Raw genomic sequence first — 16,360 nt, forward strand, 5'->3', positions numbered from 1 at the left:
GATTCCATGGGCGTAGAGGTGTTTCTATTAAACCGAAGATAAATCTGGGTGTCATCGGCATATGAGTGAAAGCAGATGTTATGCTTCCTAAAGATTAGGCCTAGGGGCAACATGTAGATTGAAAAAAAGAATTGGGCCTAATACGGATCCCTGCGGGACACCACAAGTAAAAGGAGCTGGGGAAGAAATAAAATCATCAAGGCTCACGGAAAAAGTCCTCTTGGAGAGGTACGACCTAAACCGTTCCAAGGGGATACCTTTGATACCACATTGCTCCAAACGGGAGATCAGAATGCTGTGGTCAACAGGATCAAAGGCTGCAGTTAAGTCTGGGAGCAGGAGCACAGCTGGGTCTCCTGAGTCAGTGATTAATAAAATATCATTAAGTATCTTTAGGAGGGCAGTTTCTGTGCTGTGGTGGGTTTTGAAGCCCGACTGGAACTTCTCAAAAATATTATGACTGTTTAGAAAGGTTTGTAGCTGCTCAAATACAATCCTTTCTAGAATTTTTGACAGAAACGGTAGCTTGGAAACAGGTCTAAAATTAGCAAGAACAGAGGAATCAAGATTCGGTTTTATAAGCACTGGCTGCACTACAGCGTGCTTATATCCAGTTGGTACTACTCCAGAGCTGAGACTGCTATTAAAAATAGTTAAAATGTCAGGACTGACTACCTTAATTATCTTTTTTAGAAAATGGGTTGGGACTCCATCTGAGGGGCAGGATGATGTCTTTATGCTATTGCAAAGCTCTTCTACCTGCTTAAGACATACAGCCTCAAACTGGTCAAAAGCAGTTGAGGGGGTATATGTTGATGAGACATTATACAGAGATGGGGTAGATGTAGATCGAAGCCTTTCTATCTTATTAATAAAAAACTGCAAGAATCTATCGCAAGTTTCAATGGAGCTATCTATATGGAAAGCGGGGGAGGTATTCAAGACCGAATCAATAACTGAGAAAAGAGTTCGGGGGTTATTAGAGTTGGTCTCAATAATGTTGTGAGAAACTTAGATTTTTCGGCTTTTACGATGACTTGATATCTAGATAGGCTCTCTCTCAGCAGCAGGAAAGACACTTGTAACTTGTCTTTTTTCCATTTTCGTTCAGCCTTCCTGTACTGTCGCCTAGCTGATCGAGTTGAGTCGTTTATCCACGGGTCTGAGTACGCTGTTGATCGCACTGATTTAAATGGGGCGATCTCATCAAGAATAGTCTTACATTTATTATTAAAATTCAAATCCATCTGCACAATGCCATCACCAAGAGAAGAATTCGACAGTCCTTCAAAGGCAGTGGAAAACTGTTCTGTGGCCGTTGGTTTAAAAACACGATAACATCGTGTTGAGGATGTAGGTTTAAGATGGCAATGAGATAAAAGTATATTAAACACTAATGGACAGTAGTCGGAAAAGATTGCATCAATTATTTCCAAATTAAAAATTGGTAATCCAAATCCATAGGATCGTCAGATCCAAATCGCTGTGAGTAAAAAAGTCCTTTAAAATAAAGGTTTTATTATCTAACGAGCGGACATTAGCAAGGCTACTCCTTAGTGAAGTCGAAGGCTTAGTAATGGAAATAGGAGCCCGTTGAAGTGTCCGCAGGTTCTGGAAATTTATTCCTCTTCGACGATGTCGCGGAGGTCGCAGGCGTGGGATCATTGTAGTAATCCCAGCGACAGGAACCATACAGGGGTAGATCATGGTCGGGGAGGTCCAGTGTTTGACGTAGTCAGATCTGGCCGCCTCAAAGTATTGATCATTCCCGGGACGTAAGAAGGCAGCCTTCAGTCTCACCAGTCGACTGCTTCGTCTTCCCCAGCGCCGGCGGTGCCTGGTTGATTGGGGTAGCTTCGAGATAAAGCAAAGGCTGGCAGGGACAGAAACGCCGGGCAGAAACGGTGGAGGGAGAAATTTCTGATTTCCGTAGTTCCAGCAGGATTCACGTCTCTAACAAGGTAATGTTAAATCTAAAAGCGTTTGGCGATCATAAAAACACAGAGAGTTAGCATCTTTTGAAGCGAGTAAAACAAAGGCAAACAATAACACTGGGAGGGACAGACGGCTGGCCGTGAACACTGGCGCCATCTTTGGAATTTGGATCCACAATATCACCCACAATAATTATTTTATCTGAGCTGAGAACTAAATCAGATAAAAAGTCTGAGAAATCAGACAGAAACTCTGTGTAAGGCCCAGGTGGACGATAGATGATAACAAGTAAGACTGGTTTCTGAGTTTTACAGCTGGGGTGGACGAGGCTAAGCATCAGGCTTTCAAATGAATGTCTGGGTCTTTGGTTGATTAACAAGATGAAAATAAAGAGGAAACCTAAAATTCTTCAGTAAACATTTAAGGAGAAGACTTTAGAGTGGTTTTAGTTTAAGCAAACAGAGTTTAAGAAACATATCAAAATGTTGGCAGCCCGTCCCAGGTGACCTTACCTGTGTAGTAATTGTGCGCAGAACATCCAAACAGCTGATCTGGTCTCCAGGAAACAGAGGCAGATTCAAGTGAGTCAGTTTTATGGTGTTTGGTTTGGGAATCCTCAAAGGATCCTGGAGACCATCACAGAAGTCTGCCAGCTCACTGGGGAACACATTAGAAAATATTAAAGTCCATTAGAGACTATTAGACTGTTACAGTGGAGTCCATTATAGTGCAGAACCATTTTTGATTAGTGTTAAGGTTAGAAACCGTCACCGAGCTCAGTCTCACCTGTACTGTATGACCTGCGAGCCACTGGGGTCAAATCTCCTCCAGGTTTCATAAAACATCTGGAGGTGATCATCACTCAGCATCTCAGCGTCCTCAGGGCTCGCTGTGTTGAAGAGCTCCAGGATGACAACGATGAACAGGTGGATCACCAGCAGGCAGAAGAGGAGGATGTAGGAGCTGAAGAAAACAATCCCCACCGTCGGGTTGGCGCAGTTACCAGGCTCAGGTAATCGCAGGTCGCAGTCTGGAGGCGTGTTCATGATGGGACTCAACAGGCCGTCCCACCCCGAGGACGTGGTGATCATAGTCATGCTGATGATGCTGTTTCCAAATGTCTTGAAGTTAAACATGTCATCGATCATCATCTCATGCTTCACGTAGGCAAAGTTAAACATCCCAATGATGGAGAATGTGTACACAATTAGGAAGAAGAGCAGGCCGATGTTGAAAAGGGCAGGAAGTGACATCACAAAGCCCATAATCAGCATCCAGATCCTTCTGGCAAACCGAATGTGAGGGAACGCTCCACATAAGGTGAACAAACGACCCAATCGCATAACAGAAAAGAGAGAGGGACTGACGAAATATTTTTCCAAGATGTCAGCTAAGAAGAGACCTGCAACAACAACAACAACAACTATTTGTATAGCACATTTAAGACCGAAGGTACACCAAAGTGCGTCATAAAAATGTTCAAACATAACAGATATGAGACCATAACAGAGTACAAATAAGCTAAGAATTGAGAAAAGCTGGTTAAACAAAAATACAGATAAAATAAGAAATAAAACATCAGAGTGTATTTTAGAAAATAAAATCACTGAGTATTCATAAATATAAAGTGGGGGTATACATACAGTGGTACATCAATAGAAGATAAATAACAGCTGGATGAAATGTGCACTTGACTAACCGAAAACGCTCGGCCACACAGCTAAGTTTTTAACTGTGATTTAAATGAATGGATGGAATCAGAGGCGTGAACGGCAGCAGGAAGATTGTTCCAGAAGCTAGGGCCTGCCAGGACAAAAGCACGGTCACCTCTGGTCTTTAGCTGGGATCTAGGCTGCACCAAGAGTAACTGTCCTGATGATCTTAGGGCTCTCCTGGGGATATACGGATTAAGGAGTTCAATGAGGTAGCACGGCGCAGTATTGTTTATGATTTGAAAGGTGAGCAAGAGAATTTTGAACTCAATGTGGTATTTGACAGGGAGCCAATGCAGGTCAGCGAGGACTGGGGTAATAGAGGCAAACCTTCTGGTTCCAGTCAAAAGGTGTGCCGCAGCATTCTGGACAAGCTGCAATCTATGAAGAAGGGCAGAGACCAAAGTAAAGGGAATCACAGTAGTCTAATCTAGAGGTCAGAAATGCATGGATAGGTTCTCAAGGTCCTATGTAGTGCTTGGCCTTGGATATTTGACGCAGTTGGTAAAAACTAGATTTAACTACCAAGGATCAATGTTCCCTCTAATATTTCACGTGTCTGAGCGAACACACAAACTCCCTGAGCGTCCCTTGGACCACTGTGAGCACCAGCAGACGTGTGCACTGTGGTCACGCCAGCATCTAATCCATCCAATTTACATGGTTTATTAAAGTAATCAAATTACAGCATTTACATTTATCTTAGACGACTTTTAATTAACTGCTTTAGGCCACTTACAATGTTTTAGAAAAATTGGTTTTGTAGCATGTTAACACTATTGGAAGTAAAAATAACTTGAACTCCAGTTTTGAAAACACAACTTTCTTTTTTTTATTTTTATAAAGCTCTGACTTGTATTATGAGTATGACTCTGTGGGAGAGAGTCCTGTAACTCTGTCTGCAAAATACAGTAAATAATGACCAATGTTGGGCAATTAATTATTTAGTTACTTCTTCAAAAGAGTAACTGAGTTATGCAAACAACAAAGTTTTTTGCAGCTGTTTACCTAAAAATGCAGCCAAAGCATTTTTTTAAACAAACATTTCAAACTATTTACAGAACAATCAGCTGTTCTGCATCAAATCTGATGCCACACAAATTATTTGTGCCGCTCCAAAAAATAATTTCTGTCCACTATGAGATGAAGGAGAACAACAGCCTGATACCTGCAGGCCTGACAGCAGCAGATGTGTCACTGCTGTAACACCTGTAACACTCAGCAGGCGCCTCATTGTTTTGACACACAACAACACTACTGACTACACTACACACTAACTACACACTAACTACACACTAACTACACACTCCAAACACGCTAAACGTCACAAATCTCAAATCTCTCTCTCTCTCTCCCTCCTGGTCGACATGGTATATTTTTCGACCAATAGGAAAGGGTGGGGTTTTTTTGGTGTTGTTTTTGCTCGCAGGCTTTTGAGCGTTTTCCTTATAAAACGCCGTTTTTACCATTTCTTCCTGCAGTAAATATAAACAACGACAGTATTCAGGAAGAAAACCAAACACTGCAGATATTTTATCATAACTCTGGTTTTACGTGGCCGATCAACACAATTTAAAAACTGGTATAAAGTCCACACTTTGTCCGTCAGTTGTTCCGTCTGTCCTGCTCACATCTCCAATGGTTGTACACGTTGTCATTGTTGTGATATTTTGATACCATGGTAGCATTTACAGGATATTGTTTTATAGTGATATTATACAGGAAAACTGTTACTCAATAAGGCCCATTTACTAGTTGTTTTTCTCTTTCTCTGTGACCCAAGAATTAATGTGTAAGAATCACAGGCTAGTACCTCAAGGTCGAAAATACCACAGAGATCACTTCCTTACTCCCATCCTCCCTTCTTTATCTCTTACAAAAAGGCTTGTTAAAGGCCTGGTGGTTTGTTTCAGAATTCACTAATGAAAGAACTCTGTATTCTATGTCTAGGAGTGTATTTTGCTGGGATGATCATAAATTGTAGCTGAACTGATAAACTATACAAAGGATACTTCTTTGCTCAGAGGGCAGGAAGACGCTTCCTTATTTGGTCTGTACCGGTTTGAACTGAGAATCTGCTGACACATGAACCTTTTTCCTCTATATAAACTGTTGTCTGATGAATAAACCTTTGAGTTGATTTTGGGAAAGCAACCTGAAGCAGTCTGTGTTTCCTTGTTCTCCCAAGCTACTCCCGACGTCGTAACTAACCTGCTGAACGGTATACCTGAGTGTTACTTTGAATAATTTTGAATCTTATAGGGTAAAGACAAAACTCTGCTTATAGGTGCCCACGCCTCGGAGGAAACCCGATCCACGGATGACCCGGGACGGAGATTTCTTTCAATTTGGTGTCAGAAGTGGGATACGCTGACGAAGGTAAATACGTGTCTTTTATATTTATATGGGACTGTATTATACCTTTCTCAGTGACCCACAAAGAAACGGGATATGCTGACGAAGTTTTCCTTAGTGGCCCAGATAAATGGGATACACTGACGAATCTTCCTTAGTCCCCGAATAAAGTAAATTAAAAGCAGAGAGACACAGGAAGTTGCCTGTTGTTTTGCGAGAAGTTGCTCGTTAAGTGAGAAGTTGCTCACCAAAAACAAAATAAAAGATAAAATTGCTAGCAATAAAATTGAAAGTAACCTCAGCTGTGCCACAGCAAAAATACTAACATAAATCCTTCAAGCATGTAAACCCCTCTGGAAATCACTGAACATGGGTCAGAATAATTCAAAGACCTCAGACAGGTCCGAGAAAAAATCTAAATTAACTGTAAAACCGAAAAAAATAAAATATAAAGTCTATGTTAAAATGATGCTGAATTTTGATGTTGCAAATCCAGAAGAAAGTGAGAAACTAATGTATGCAAGAGTACCACCTGCCCCAGCACAGCAGGGAGGTTTCAGAGGACGGAAAGATAAGAGTAGAGATGTGTGTTTTTGCTGTGGAAAGATAGGACATTGGTTTAGGGAATGCAAATTTGCAGCTTCCAATAGAGCACGCGCGCCTCAACCACAAAATGCAGGACAAGCTCCTGCCACTAGGCGGCAGCAGAGCTCTTCCAGTCAAGGTAACTGGCAACAACAAATTTAGCTCCGTTTTCCAGCAGCCGCAGACACCCAGAGCAAAAATGAATTTGTGTATTTCATTTAACACAAAGGGTGAAATGTTTGCTGACACTGATAACAGCTTATGTTTTTTCTGCCCTATGCACCGACATCATGGAGAAGGAACAGCCTCTGTGTCAGCTGGACGCCTCAGCAGAGAATGAACTCAACATCTTTTTGTCCGGTACTCCATGTCACACACTGTGCCAAACACGTGTACAGTCGTTACCAGGTAATCCCATGACTGGGAGCCACACTTTTGTCTCTCTCACACTGTTCAACAACATGATAACTGCTCACACCAGTGAAGGTCAAACAGTGGTTTTGTCACATAACTCAGACATAGGTTATGACATAACTACACCATGTCGACACATAGATCTAACCTACCCTATCCACTGTACTATTTCTGCAGTTACGTTGCCAGCTGAATACCAGAATATGACATTATGGTCAAAAGGTGAGAATGATGTAGGATTTATTGACTGTACACCTTATCACGCACAGCTGAAACACAACAAGCCAGTATATGTCAAGCAATATCCCATTTCTGCCGAAAAAGTCGCAGCCCTAGATGTCATCATAGGAGATTTATTGACTACAGGAGTAATAAAGCCCACAGCATCTCCACATAACACTCCTGTCAATCCTGTGCCAAAGCCTAACAAACCTGGCGTATGGCGTTTCACACAAGACTTAAAGCAAATTAATGCAGTCATTATGCCTCTGCCACCTCTCGTCCCAGACGTTCCCAGCATATTGACATCCATTCCATCCACAGCTACACATTTTACCGTGGTGGACCTGTGTTCCGCTTTTTTCTCAGTGCCTGTGCATGAAGACACACAGCCGATATTTGCATTCACACATAGAAATAAGCAGTACACTTGGACTCGTTTGCCCCAAGGCATGGTAGATAGCCCTGCTGCTTTCTCAATGGTGGTCCGTGCTACCCTGGACAGCTTCACTCCTCCGGAGGGCTGTACATGGATGACCTCCTCTGTGCTCCGAGTGAGGAACTATGTCAAACTGCTACACACATGCTTCTCCAGCACCTCCAACAGACTGGCCACAAAGCATCGGCAAAGAAAATGCAGTACTGTCAGACTTCTGTTCAATGTTTGGGATTCACACTGTCTCACGGACAACGTTCCATGACTGCAGACAGGGTCAAAGCTGTGACCTCCGTCCCTCGGCCCAATACACAGAAGGAAATGCTGTCCTTCCTAGGCATGGTGAACTATTGCAGACAGTGGATACCAGACTGTTCTTTTCATGACCACATTCTGCGTGACTGTTGTAAAAAAGACAAGCCTCCTCGAATACTGTGGTCCACAGAAATGACTGCCTCTTTCAATGCATTAAAGGGAGCGCTGGCCTCCGCCACTCAAAGGTGCTGCCTGTGGTTGTTCAGGGGATGCCGGCCTGCCTGAGAGCAGTAGCAGCTTGCTCTATCATGATAAGGGACTGTGAGAAGCTCACACTCTCACATGACACTATTCTACACACCAATCACCAGGTCACGACCATTCTAGCAAACATAACTACACAACACATGACCGCACAACGTCGCTCAGGTTATGAAGCTACACTGACCTCCACACCAAATCTCACTATAAAGGTGAGCAGCACACCCAATTCGCCAGCACATTTATTGATCCGTATGCTGTGTTCCTCTGACCGACAGGATGGCTCAGACGGGCTTGACGTTCATGACTGCATGACGCGTATACAGGAATCCACAGCATCACGTCCAGATTTAGAGAGTGTGGGGAGTGAGTTGGAGGGTGGGGTGGGCTGCTTTTAACTATGTAAAGCACTTTGTGCTACATTTTCTCTGTATGAAAAGTGCTTTATAAATAAAGATTGATTGATTGATTGATTGATTGATTGATAGAGCAAACACCTATCCCAGACTCAGCCACGGTTTATGTGGACGGGTCCTGTTCAAGGCCGAATGACAACTCATTTCTTTGTGGCTATTCAGTGGTGACATTGCCTGACATCATACTAGAGGCTCACTCATTACCATTTCACTCAGCACAAAAAGCAGAGCTCATGGCTTTAATACGCGCCTGTGAGCTACATGTGGATAAGCATGTGACAATTTACACGGACAGCCGTTATGCGTTTGGCGTCGTACATGACTTTGGCACATTGTGGAGACAAAGAGGATTTAGATCTGCTGACGGGAAATCAATTACTAAATTCTGATTTTGTTCAAAGACTTTTTCAGGCTATACAGCTACCATCAGCCATTGCAGTCGTTAAAACGAAAGGACACAGTACAGCTGACACAGACGAAGCAGCAGGTAATGCCCTAGCAGACGTGACTGCCAAAGCTGCAGCTGCGTCACAGCTCCCACCTCCACAGGAAGTATTATCTGTGCCCCTACAGCTGCCACTTGTTACACTCCCAGACTATTTAGAAACAAATGTTGATTTAAAATTTATACAAGAGCAGGCCTCTGCATCTGATTACACCTATTGGGAGGATAATGACTGTACCTTAGATGACAGAGATGGCCTATACAAAATTTTGAGGGTTTGATTGCCCTCCCATCTTCCCTGCTGCCAGTCCTTGTCCGACATTTTCACGGTGTGAGTCATGTCGGACAGGGAGGGGTAATAGGGGCAATAAAATCAAGATTTGTAATTGAGAAAACATTACATGCAGTAAAAAGCATATTAGCAACCTGTCTAACATGTGCACGAACTAATGTAGGGAGACCAAAAGCAAAACATCAGCATTTATCACAACCAGATTTTCCATTTCATACATTATGACTCCATCCGCAGCAACCAAATTATCTCCATTTGAAATAATCATGGGAAGACCATTTCCAACACCATGGTCAGCCTCCAGAGGGGCACCGCTATTGGAAGGGGACATAGACACTGCATTGTCCGACTATGTTCACAATCTGGTAGAAACACTGAATAATAACTATCAGAAAGTTTGTCTCTCTCAGCCTCTCCCCTCCACAGTTCCACCAGTGGAGACATGGAGACGCGGTGTTGGTGAAGTCGCTAAAACCAAGGACACTCGGGGAGGCTGCGTTTTCCAGCCCCCAGACTGTACTTGCAGTGACGAGAACCAGCATCCTCACAGACGGACAACCTCAGTGGATTCATGCCAGCAGGGTTAAGACCAGCCCAACCAGACCACCTCAGGTGTCGGATCAAGTAGACGACGACTCAGGCGAGCCAGCGCCGGGAACCAGAACAAATAAACACACACAGGTAGATGACGACTCAGGCGAGCCAGCGCCCGGATCCAATCCACCTACACACACGCAATCACTGATTAACACACAACGCCTGAAAGAGCCAAGACTCAGAGAGCTCTTTGATGCTTCACCTGAACAACAACAAGGTACTCGAACATCCAGTAGGAACAGAAAGCCGAGAGTACCACATGATGTCTAACTTGATAAAGATAGACTCATTCCATCCTGATCATGGAGAAAATGAAATGCCCATTGTCATCATACGACGTTTATTCTATGTCTCTCGAACCTGGGACCAGGCCAGGAGACAACTGAAGAACTGTTTTTCTTATATATTTTCTTATATATTTAGGTTATTTATCACATCTATCGCATTAACCTTAGGATTTTTCTTTGCTATTTTGTATTGTAGACTGCAACCATGTACACATTTCTGCAGGTCATATTTTGCTGACAATACCTCATGCTCTATTTTACGAGACACATACTTAATACGCTCCTCACAATCAGTAAATGGCAACATAGACGCCCCTAATAAACCATTTTATGCGCCCCCTAGAGCAGGAGTCAACTCCTGGTATGAAAATGCTAGAACAGCTGCTCGTGATTTAGGAAACAGTAACTGTTATGTCTGTTCAAAGGGTAATCCAGAACAGGTTATAGTAGGATACCCCATATCCGGTTTCCCCCTCACTGAGGGACTAGAGGAAATCGGCGGAGATAATGCTCTCCTTAAAGACACTTTACAGTTGACTCTGAGCCCTCTCGACTGCTTACTTAGACACGCACACACACCAACTAACCCTGAGACTCCATTAGGCGAATTATTGAAGTTATCTAATGACACCGCAGGGACCTGCGCCCCAATGAAACGCCCTAAGAATAGGTTAAAACCCTCACTGCCCTTAGGACAGATCCCTTTCCATTTTAATACTAGTATGATATGTCTGCGCAGACTAAAGTTAACTGGCCCAGACACCCACATAGATTATACAAAGGATAACTATACATTCTTCTCTGACTCCCCAGGTGCACGCTGTAATGAGACATGGCTAGCTGTCTCTGTGGCTGAAGTTGTATCATATCTGGAGGAACACACACACAGTTCAAGTTCGAGCGGAGAATCGATCATTGTTCCCCCAGAGGGTGTATTAAATGATACTGACTCGGGGGAGTTAGTTAAATCACACATGGTCACGTGTCTAACTAGAGCAATCCCTAACGGTTATTGGATGTGCAATAATACTCTCAGATTAGCCTTACCTGTTAATTGGACCGGTACCTGTGGTCTAGTAACTTTAGCTCAAGAACTACTAATACAACAAACCTCGGATCTGCCTGTATCCAGCAGACGTACAAAACGCTCCGCTTACTCACATAACGTTTACATAGATGCTATAGGAGTTCCACGCGGGATACCAAAGGAATTAAAGGCACAAGGAGAAATATCAGCAGGGTTTGCCTCAATACTACCGTGGATACAGGTAAACAAAAATGTAGCCTGGATCAATTATGTTTATTACCATCAGCAAAGACATACCAATCTGACCAATACGGCCCTTAAAGCCCTAGAAGAACAGATGTCTGCTACCTCTTTAATGACCATGCAAAATAGAATGGCCTTAGATATGCTGTTAGCTGAGAAAGGAGGTGTTTGCGCGATGTTTAGAGATGTATGCTGTACTTTCATTCCCAATAATACCGCCCCTAACGGTTCATTCACACAAGCTATGAATAGACTTGAAGCATTGCAGATAGAACTAAGAGCCAATGCAGGTCACGGTCAGTGGCTAGACAAGTGGCTGCAGGACACGTTTGGAAAATGGAAGGAACTAATTGTAGCCTTTGTAACCGTTGCAGCATGTATTATTTTGTTTTTGATGATTATTGTCTGTTGACTGATACCATGTATATGCTCTCAGAATTTTTGACATTAAGCTTGCTCGAAGGACCAGTTACATTTATGATTTGTTTTACGTTTATGATTTGTCTTTAGATTATGTTATTACATTCTGTCTTTATACTATGTTATCATTTTATGATAAAAGGAGAGAACTGTTGTGATATTTTGATACCATGGTAGCATTTACAGGATATTGTTTTATAGTGATATTATACAGGAAAACTGTTACTCAATAAGCCAGCGGTGTGCAATTGCCCATGCGTGCAGTTTAGAGGGAACATTGCCGAGGATACTTGTTTGTCAAACTTAGCTGAAAATGTTTTTTAAAAAATTGGTTTTGTAGCATGTTAACACTACAGTATTGGAAGTAAAAATAACTTGAACTCCAGTTTTGAAAACACAACTTTCTTTTTTTGTTTTTATAAAGCTCTGACTTGTATTATGAGTACACTACACTACAGACTAGCTAAACGTCGCAACACACGACAACACACGACAACACACGTCACAAATCTCTCTCTCTCTCTCTCTCTCTCTATCATTTTTTGATTGGTCCACATGGTATATTTTCCGACCAATAGGAAAGGGTGGGGGGTTTTTTGGGTGTTGTTTTTGCTCGCAGGCTTTCGAGCGTTTTCCTTATAAAACCCGTCAACAACGACAGTATTCAGGAAGAAAACCAAACATTGCAGATATTTTATCATAACTCTGGTTTTACGTAGCCAATCAACACAATTTAAAAACTGGTATAAAGTCCACACTTTGTCCGTCAGTTGTTCCGTCTGTCCTGCTCACATCTCCAATGGTTGTACACGTTGTCATTAACGTGGCTTCACTCCACATCAGCCGCTTTGCTCGCTAAAACACCGGTGTCGGCACATAAGGACACTGTCATAGCCAGTCAGCGACATTGATTAGCTGCGTATACACGAATGTGAATCGCGTGATTGGCTGGACTATGGGATAAGGTGGCATCGTTCTGATCCCATACGGGAGCAGCCAGTCAGTCACTGACTAACACTGCAAAACAGAATTGTTAAAGTTTTAATTTTAATTTCAATTCAGGTTCGATTTCTTTTTTTGTGTGCAGAGACTGTGCCAGCAGTGCGCAATTGCCCATGCGTGCAGCTTAGAGGGAACATTGCCGAGGATACTTGTTTGTCAAACTTAGCTGTTTAAGAGGACACCTAAGTTGTTAACAGTGCCAGAAAGAAAGGTGCCAAGGGGTCCAAGAGTATCAGCAAATTGGCCCTGTGAAATATGGTTGTCGAACGGCACGATTTCTGTTTTCTTCTTGTTCAATATAAGAGAGTTATCAGAGAGCCAATCTTTGACCTCTCTCAAACACTCTAGCAGACAGTGTACTGATGACCAAACATCACCAGAGAGCCGAAAGTAAATTTGAATATCATCAGCATAAAAGTGACAGGAGATATTATACTTCTCTAAGACAGAGCCTAGGGGCAGCATATACAATGAAAACAACATAGGGCCCAACACAGATCCCTGGGGCAAACCACAGTAGAGGGGAGCAACAGAGGAAGAGCAAGTAAGTATGTAAGACCTGTCCGACAGATACGATCTAAACCAGTTCAGGGCATTACCCATTATGCCTACTGTGTGCTCAAGCCTCAATAGGAGGATATTATGGTCAACCATATCAAAGGCAGAGGTCAAGTCCAATAAAACTAAGAACATAGAGCACTCTGAGTCGGCAAATAAAAGAAGGCCATTAAGGACTCTCAGCAGCGCTGTTTTGGTGCTATGGCGTGGTTTAAAGCTAGACTGGAATTTATCGCTGATATTATTTGCATCCAAGGAGGCCTGCGTCTGTGAGAGGACCATCTTCTCCAATGCTTTAGACAACAATGGAAATAACCCAGACACACCACACTCTTTCTTCTGCTTTTGATGCCATAAGTGGAGGTTTTCCACACAGGCCAGGTTTGGATTTGGGGTTTTTTCCCCTTAATAATAAACACATTCATTTAGAAACTTCAGTTTGCGTTTACACGTGTTATCGTTGACAAATATTTTCATTGTTTGAGCTGAAACATGTAAGTGTGACAAACATCAGGAAATCAGGAAGAGGGCAAAGACATTTTAAACTGCAGAAACCATGACACGGACTGACTTTAGAGTAAAAACAGGGAACATTGTACTTCCTGTTACAGCCCGCAGACATTTGCAGTAACTAACCAAACTGAGATCAGATAAGAAAAGAAGATTGTTTCTGTGTGTAGGACTCACCTATAATGGACAAAGTGAGAACCACAAAGTCCACAATGTGCAAGACATTTCTGAAGTAATGCTGTCTGAGTGCAATGATCTTCAGGATAAACTCAACAAGGAAGATGGCCACAAGGATGAGATGGATCCAGTTCAGGACAAGTGACTTCTCCTCACTCTGATCATCAGTCTCCACTATTAGAACCACCATGTTGAAGAAGATAACCACCACCATGAAGATCTCAAAGTACAGAGCGGTGACCAGGTCAAACAGCCAAGCCAGGCAGCAATTCTGGAGACAAAGACGTAAGCTTTAAACACTCCGGCAGTCAGTCGGTTTGCTGACACTGCAAATAGTTTTCAGTAAAAACCCTCTTACAGGAGAAACTTTGTGATTCAATGTTATCTTAATCACTGCTGAAACAGAATTTGTTTCTTCACCTCCACAGTAGGAGGCAACAGGCTAATATATGAAGGCTGGTGTAAGAGTCTGATTGACAGCTGATGACTCTCTCTACTGCACAAAATGAGACTCGTCCTTACAGTCATTAATCTGACAGCTCTAACATTCATTACCTTTATTACTGCAACGCCTCCATACGTGCCTTCACGTGCTACATATGAACATATATCCATAAGTATCTGGACTCTGATGCGTATTTTAGTGTCTGCACACCGTGAGTTTTAAAGGTTTGTAAAAATATTCCATCAACTGTTGTTTCATGCAGTCCCCCGTTTTCAGAGGCTCAAAGGTGACAAACAGTAAAGCCCATTCCCTCATTATTCAATGAAAGTTTGAGCAGTTACAAAACCTGAAACTGATTCAAGGTGTTGTATTTAGGATCAGAGCATCTAATTGAGTCAAGGGGATTCTTGAGGAGGTTGGTGAAACTCTTTGAAAGTCTACGATCAATACAGAGAGTTTACAACAAGATGCAAACTACTGGTTACACTCAAGAAGTGCTAGAATAGATTTTACCAGAAAACATCTAAAGGAGCGTGTACAGGTCTGAGAAACATCTTTGGGCCGATGGAAGCGAGATGAACTTTCAAATCAAATCACTTTTATTGTCACATCACATGTGCAGGTACTCTGGTACAGTACATGCAAGTCAAATTCTTGTGTGCGAGCTTCACAAGCAACAGAGTTGTGTTAAAATACAATAACATAAGAACAAGCAAAATATAAGAATGGGTAAATCTGAGAATTATATGAATAAATATATGTACAATATAAGAGTCTATGCGCATTACTGAATGTGTATACTAAATATAAATATCTACGTGTGTGTGTGTGTCTATACATATTTTAAAAATTAAATAGAATAAACAATAAATAAAATAGATAAAATATACAGAGGTTGGTAGTTGGACATGTGCAAAACAGTGGCATTTATATACAGTGTGGAGTGCATAATGTTGAAGTTCTCTTAAGTGAAGCTGAGGTGACTATGAAGTGTTCAGCAGTCTGATGGCCTGATGGAAGAAGCTGTCTCTCAGTCTGCTGGTACGGGACCGGATGCTGCAGAACCTCCTTCCTGATGGAAGCAGTCTGAACAGTTTATGGCTGGGGTGACTGGAGTCCTTGATGATCCTCCCCGCTTTCCTCAGGCAGCGCTTCCTGTAGATGTCCTGGAGGGAGGGAAGCTCACCTCCAATTATCCGTTCAGAGCACCGCACTACTCGCTGGAGAGCTTTGCAGTTGTAGGCGGTGCTGTTGCCATACCAGGTGGTGATGCATCCAGTGAGGATGCTCTCAATGGCACAGTGATAGAAGGTCCTGAGGATGCGGGGGCTCATGCCGAATCTTTTCAGTCTCCTGAGAAAGAAGAGGCGCTGCTGCGCCTTCTTCACTGTTTTGTTTGTGTGTACTGACCACGTAAGATCCTCAGCCAGATGTACACCAAGGAACCGGAAGCTGCTCACTCTCTCCACAGCAGCGCCGTTGATGGTGATGGGGGTGTGTACTTCTCTGCACCTCCGGAAGTCCACTATCAACTCCTTTGTCTTTGCGACGTTGAGGGTGAGATGGTTGTCTTGACACCAGTGGGTCAAGGCGCTGACCTCCTCCCTGTAGGCCGTCTCATCACCTTTGGTGATAAGACCCACCACTGTAGTGTCGTCCGCAAACTTCACAATGATGTTGGAGCTGTTAGTGGCCGTGCAGTTGTAGGTGTATTATTTTCCACCCTGATTTACCAATAAATTCTTTACAAATCCTACCATGTGGATTCA

At 42.8% G+C, this 16,360-nt stretch overlaps 1 protein-coding gene across 1 annotated transcript in view; it reads right to left on the bottom strand.

Annotated features, from left to right (window-relative positions):
• The window catches only part of LOC113024983 (sodium channel protein type 4 subunit alpha B-like), a 70,147-nt gene that overhangs the window by 17,562 nt on the left and 36,225 nt on the right, over positions 1-16,360 (bottom strand). The window contains exons 27-29 of the mRNA XM_080304027.1: positions 14,147-14,417; positions 2,722-3,337; positions 2,448-2,592 (exon numbers count right to left, since the gene is read on the bottom strand). Of these exons, the coding sequence (XP_080160153.1) occupies positions 2,448-2,592; positions 2,722-3,337; positions 14,147-14,417 (1,032 nt within the window). The remainder of the gene's footprint in view (positions 1-2,447; positions 2,593-2,721; positions 3,338-14,146; positions 14,418-16,360) is intronic.

Source organism: Astatotilapia calliptera, chromosome 7 (genome assembly GCF_964374335.1).
Source record: "Astatotilapia calliptera chromosome 7, fAstCal68.1, whole genome shotgun sequence".
In the NCBI taxonomy this organism is placed as follows: domain Eukaryota; kingdom Metazoa; phylum Chordata; class Actinopteri; order Cichliformes; family Cichlidae; genus Astatotilapia; species Astatotilapia calliptera.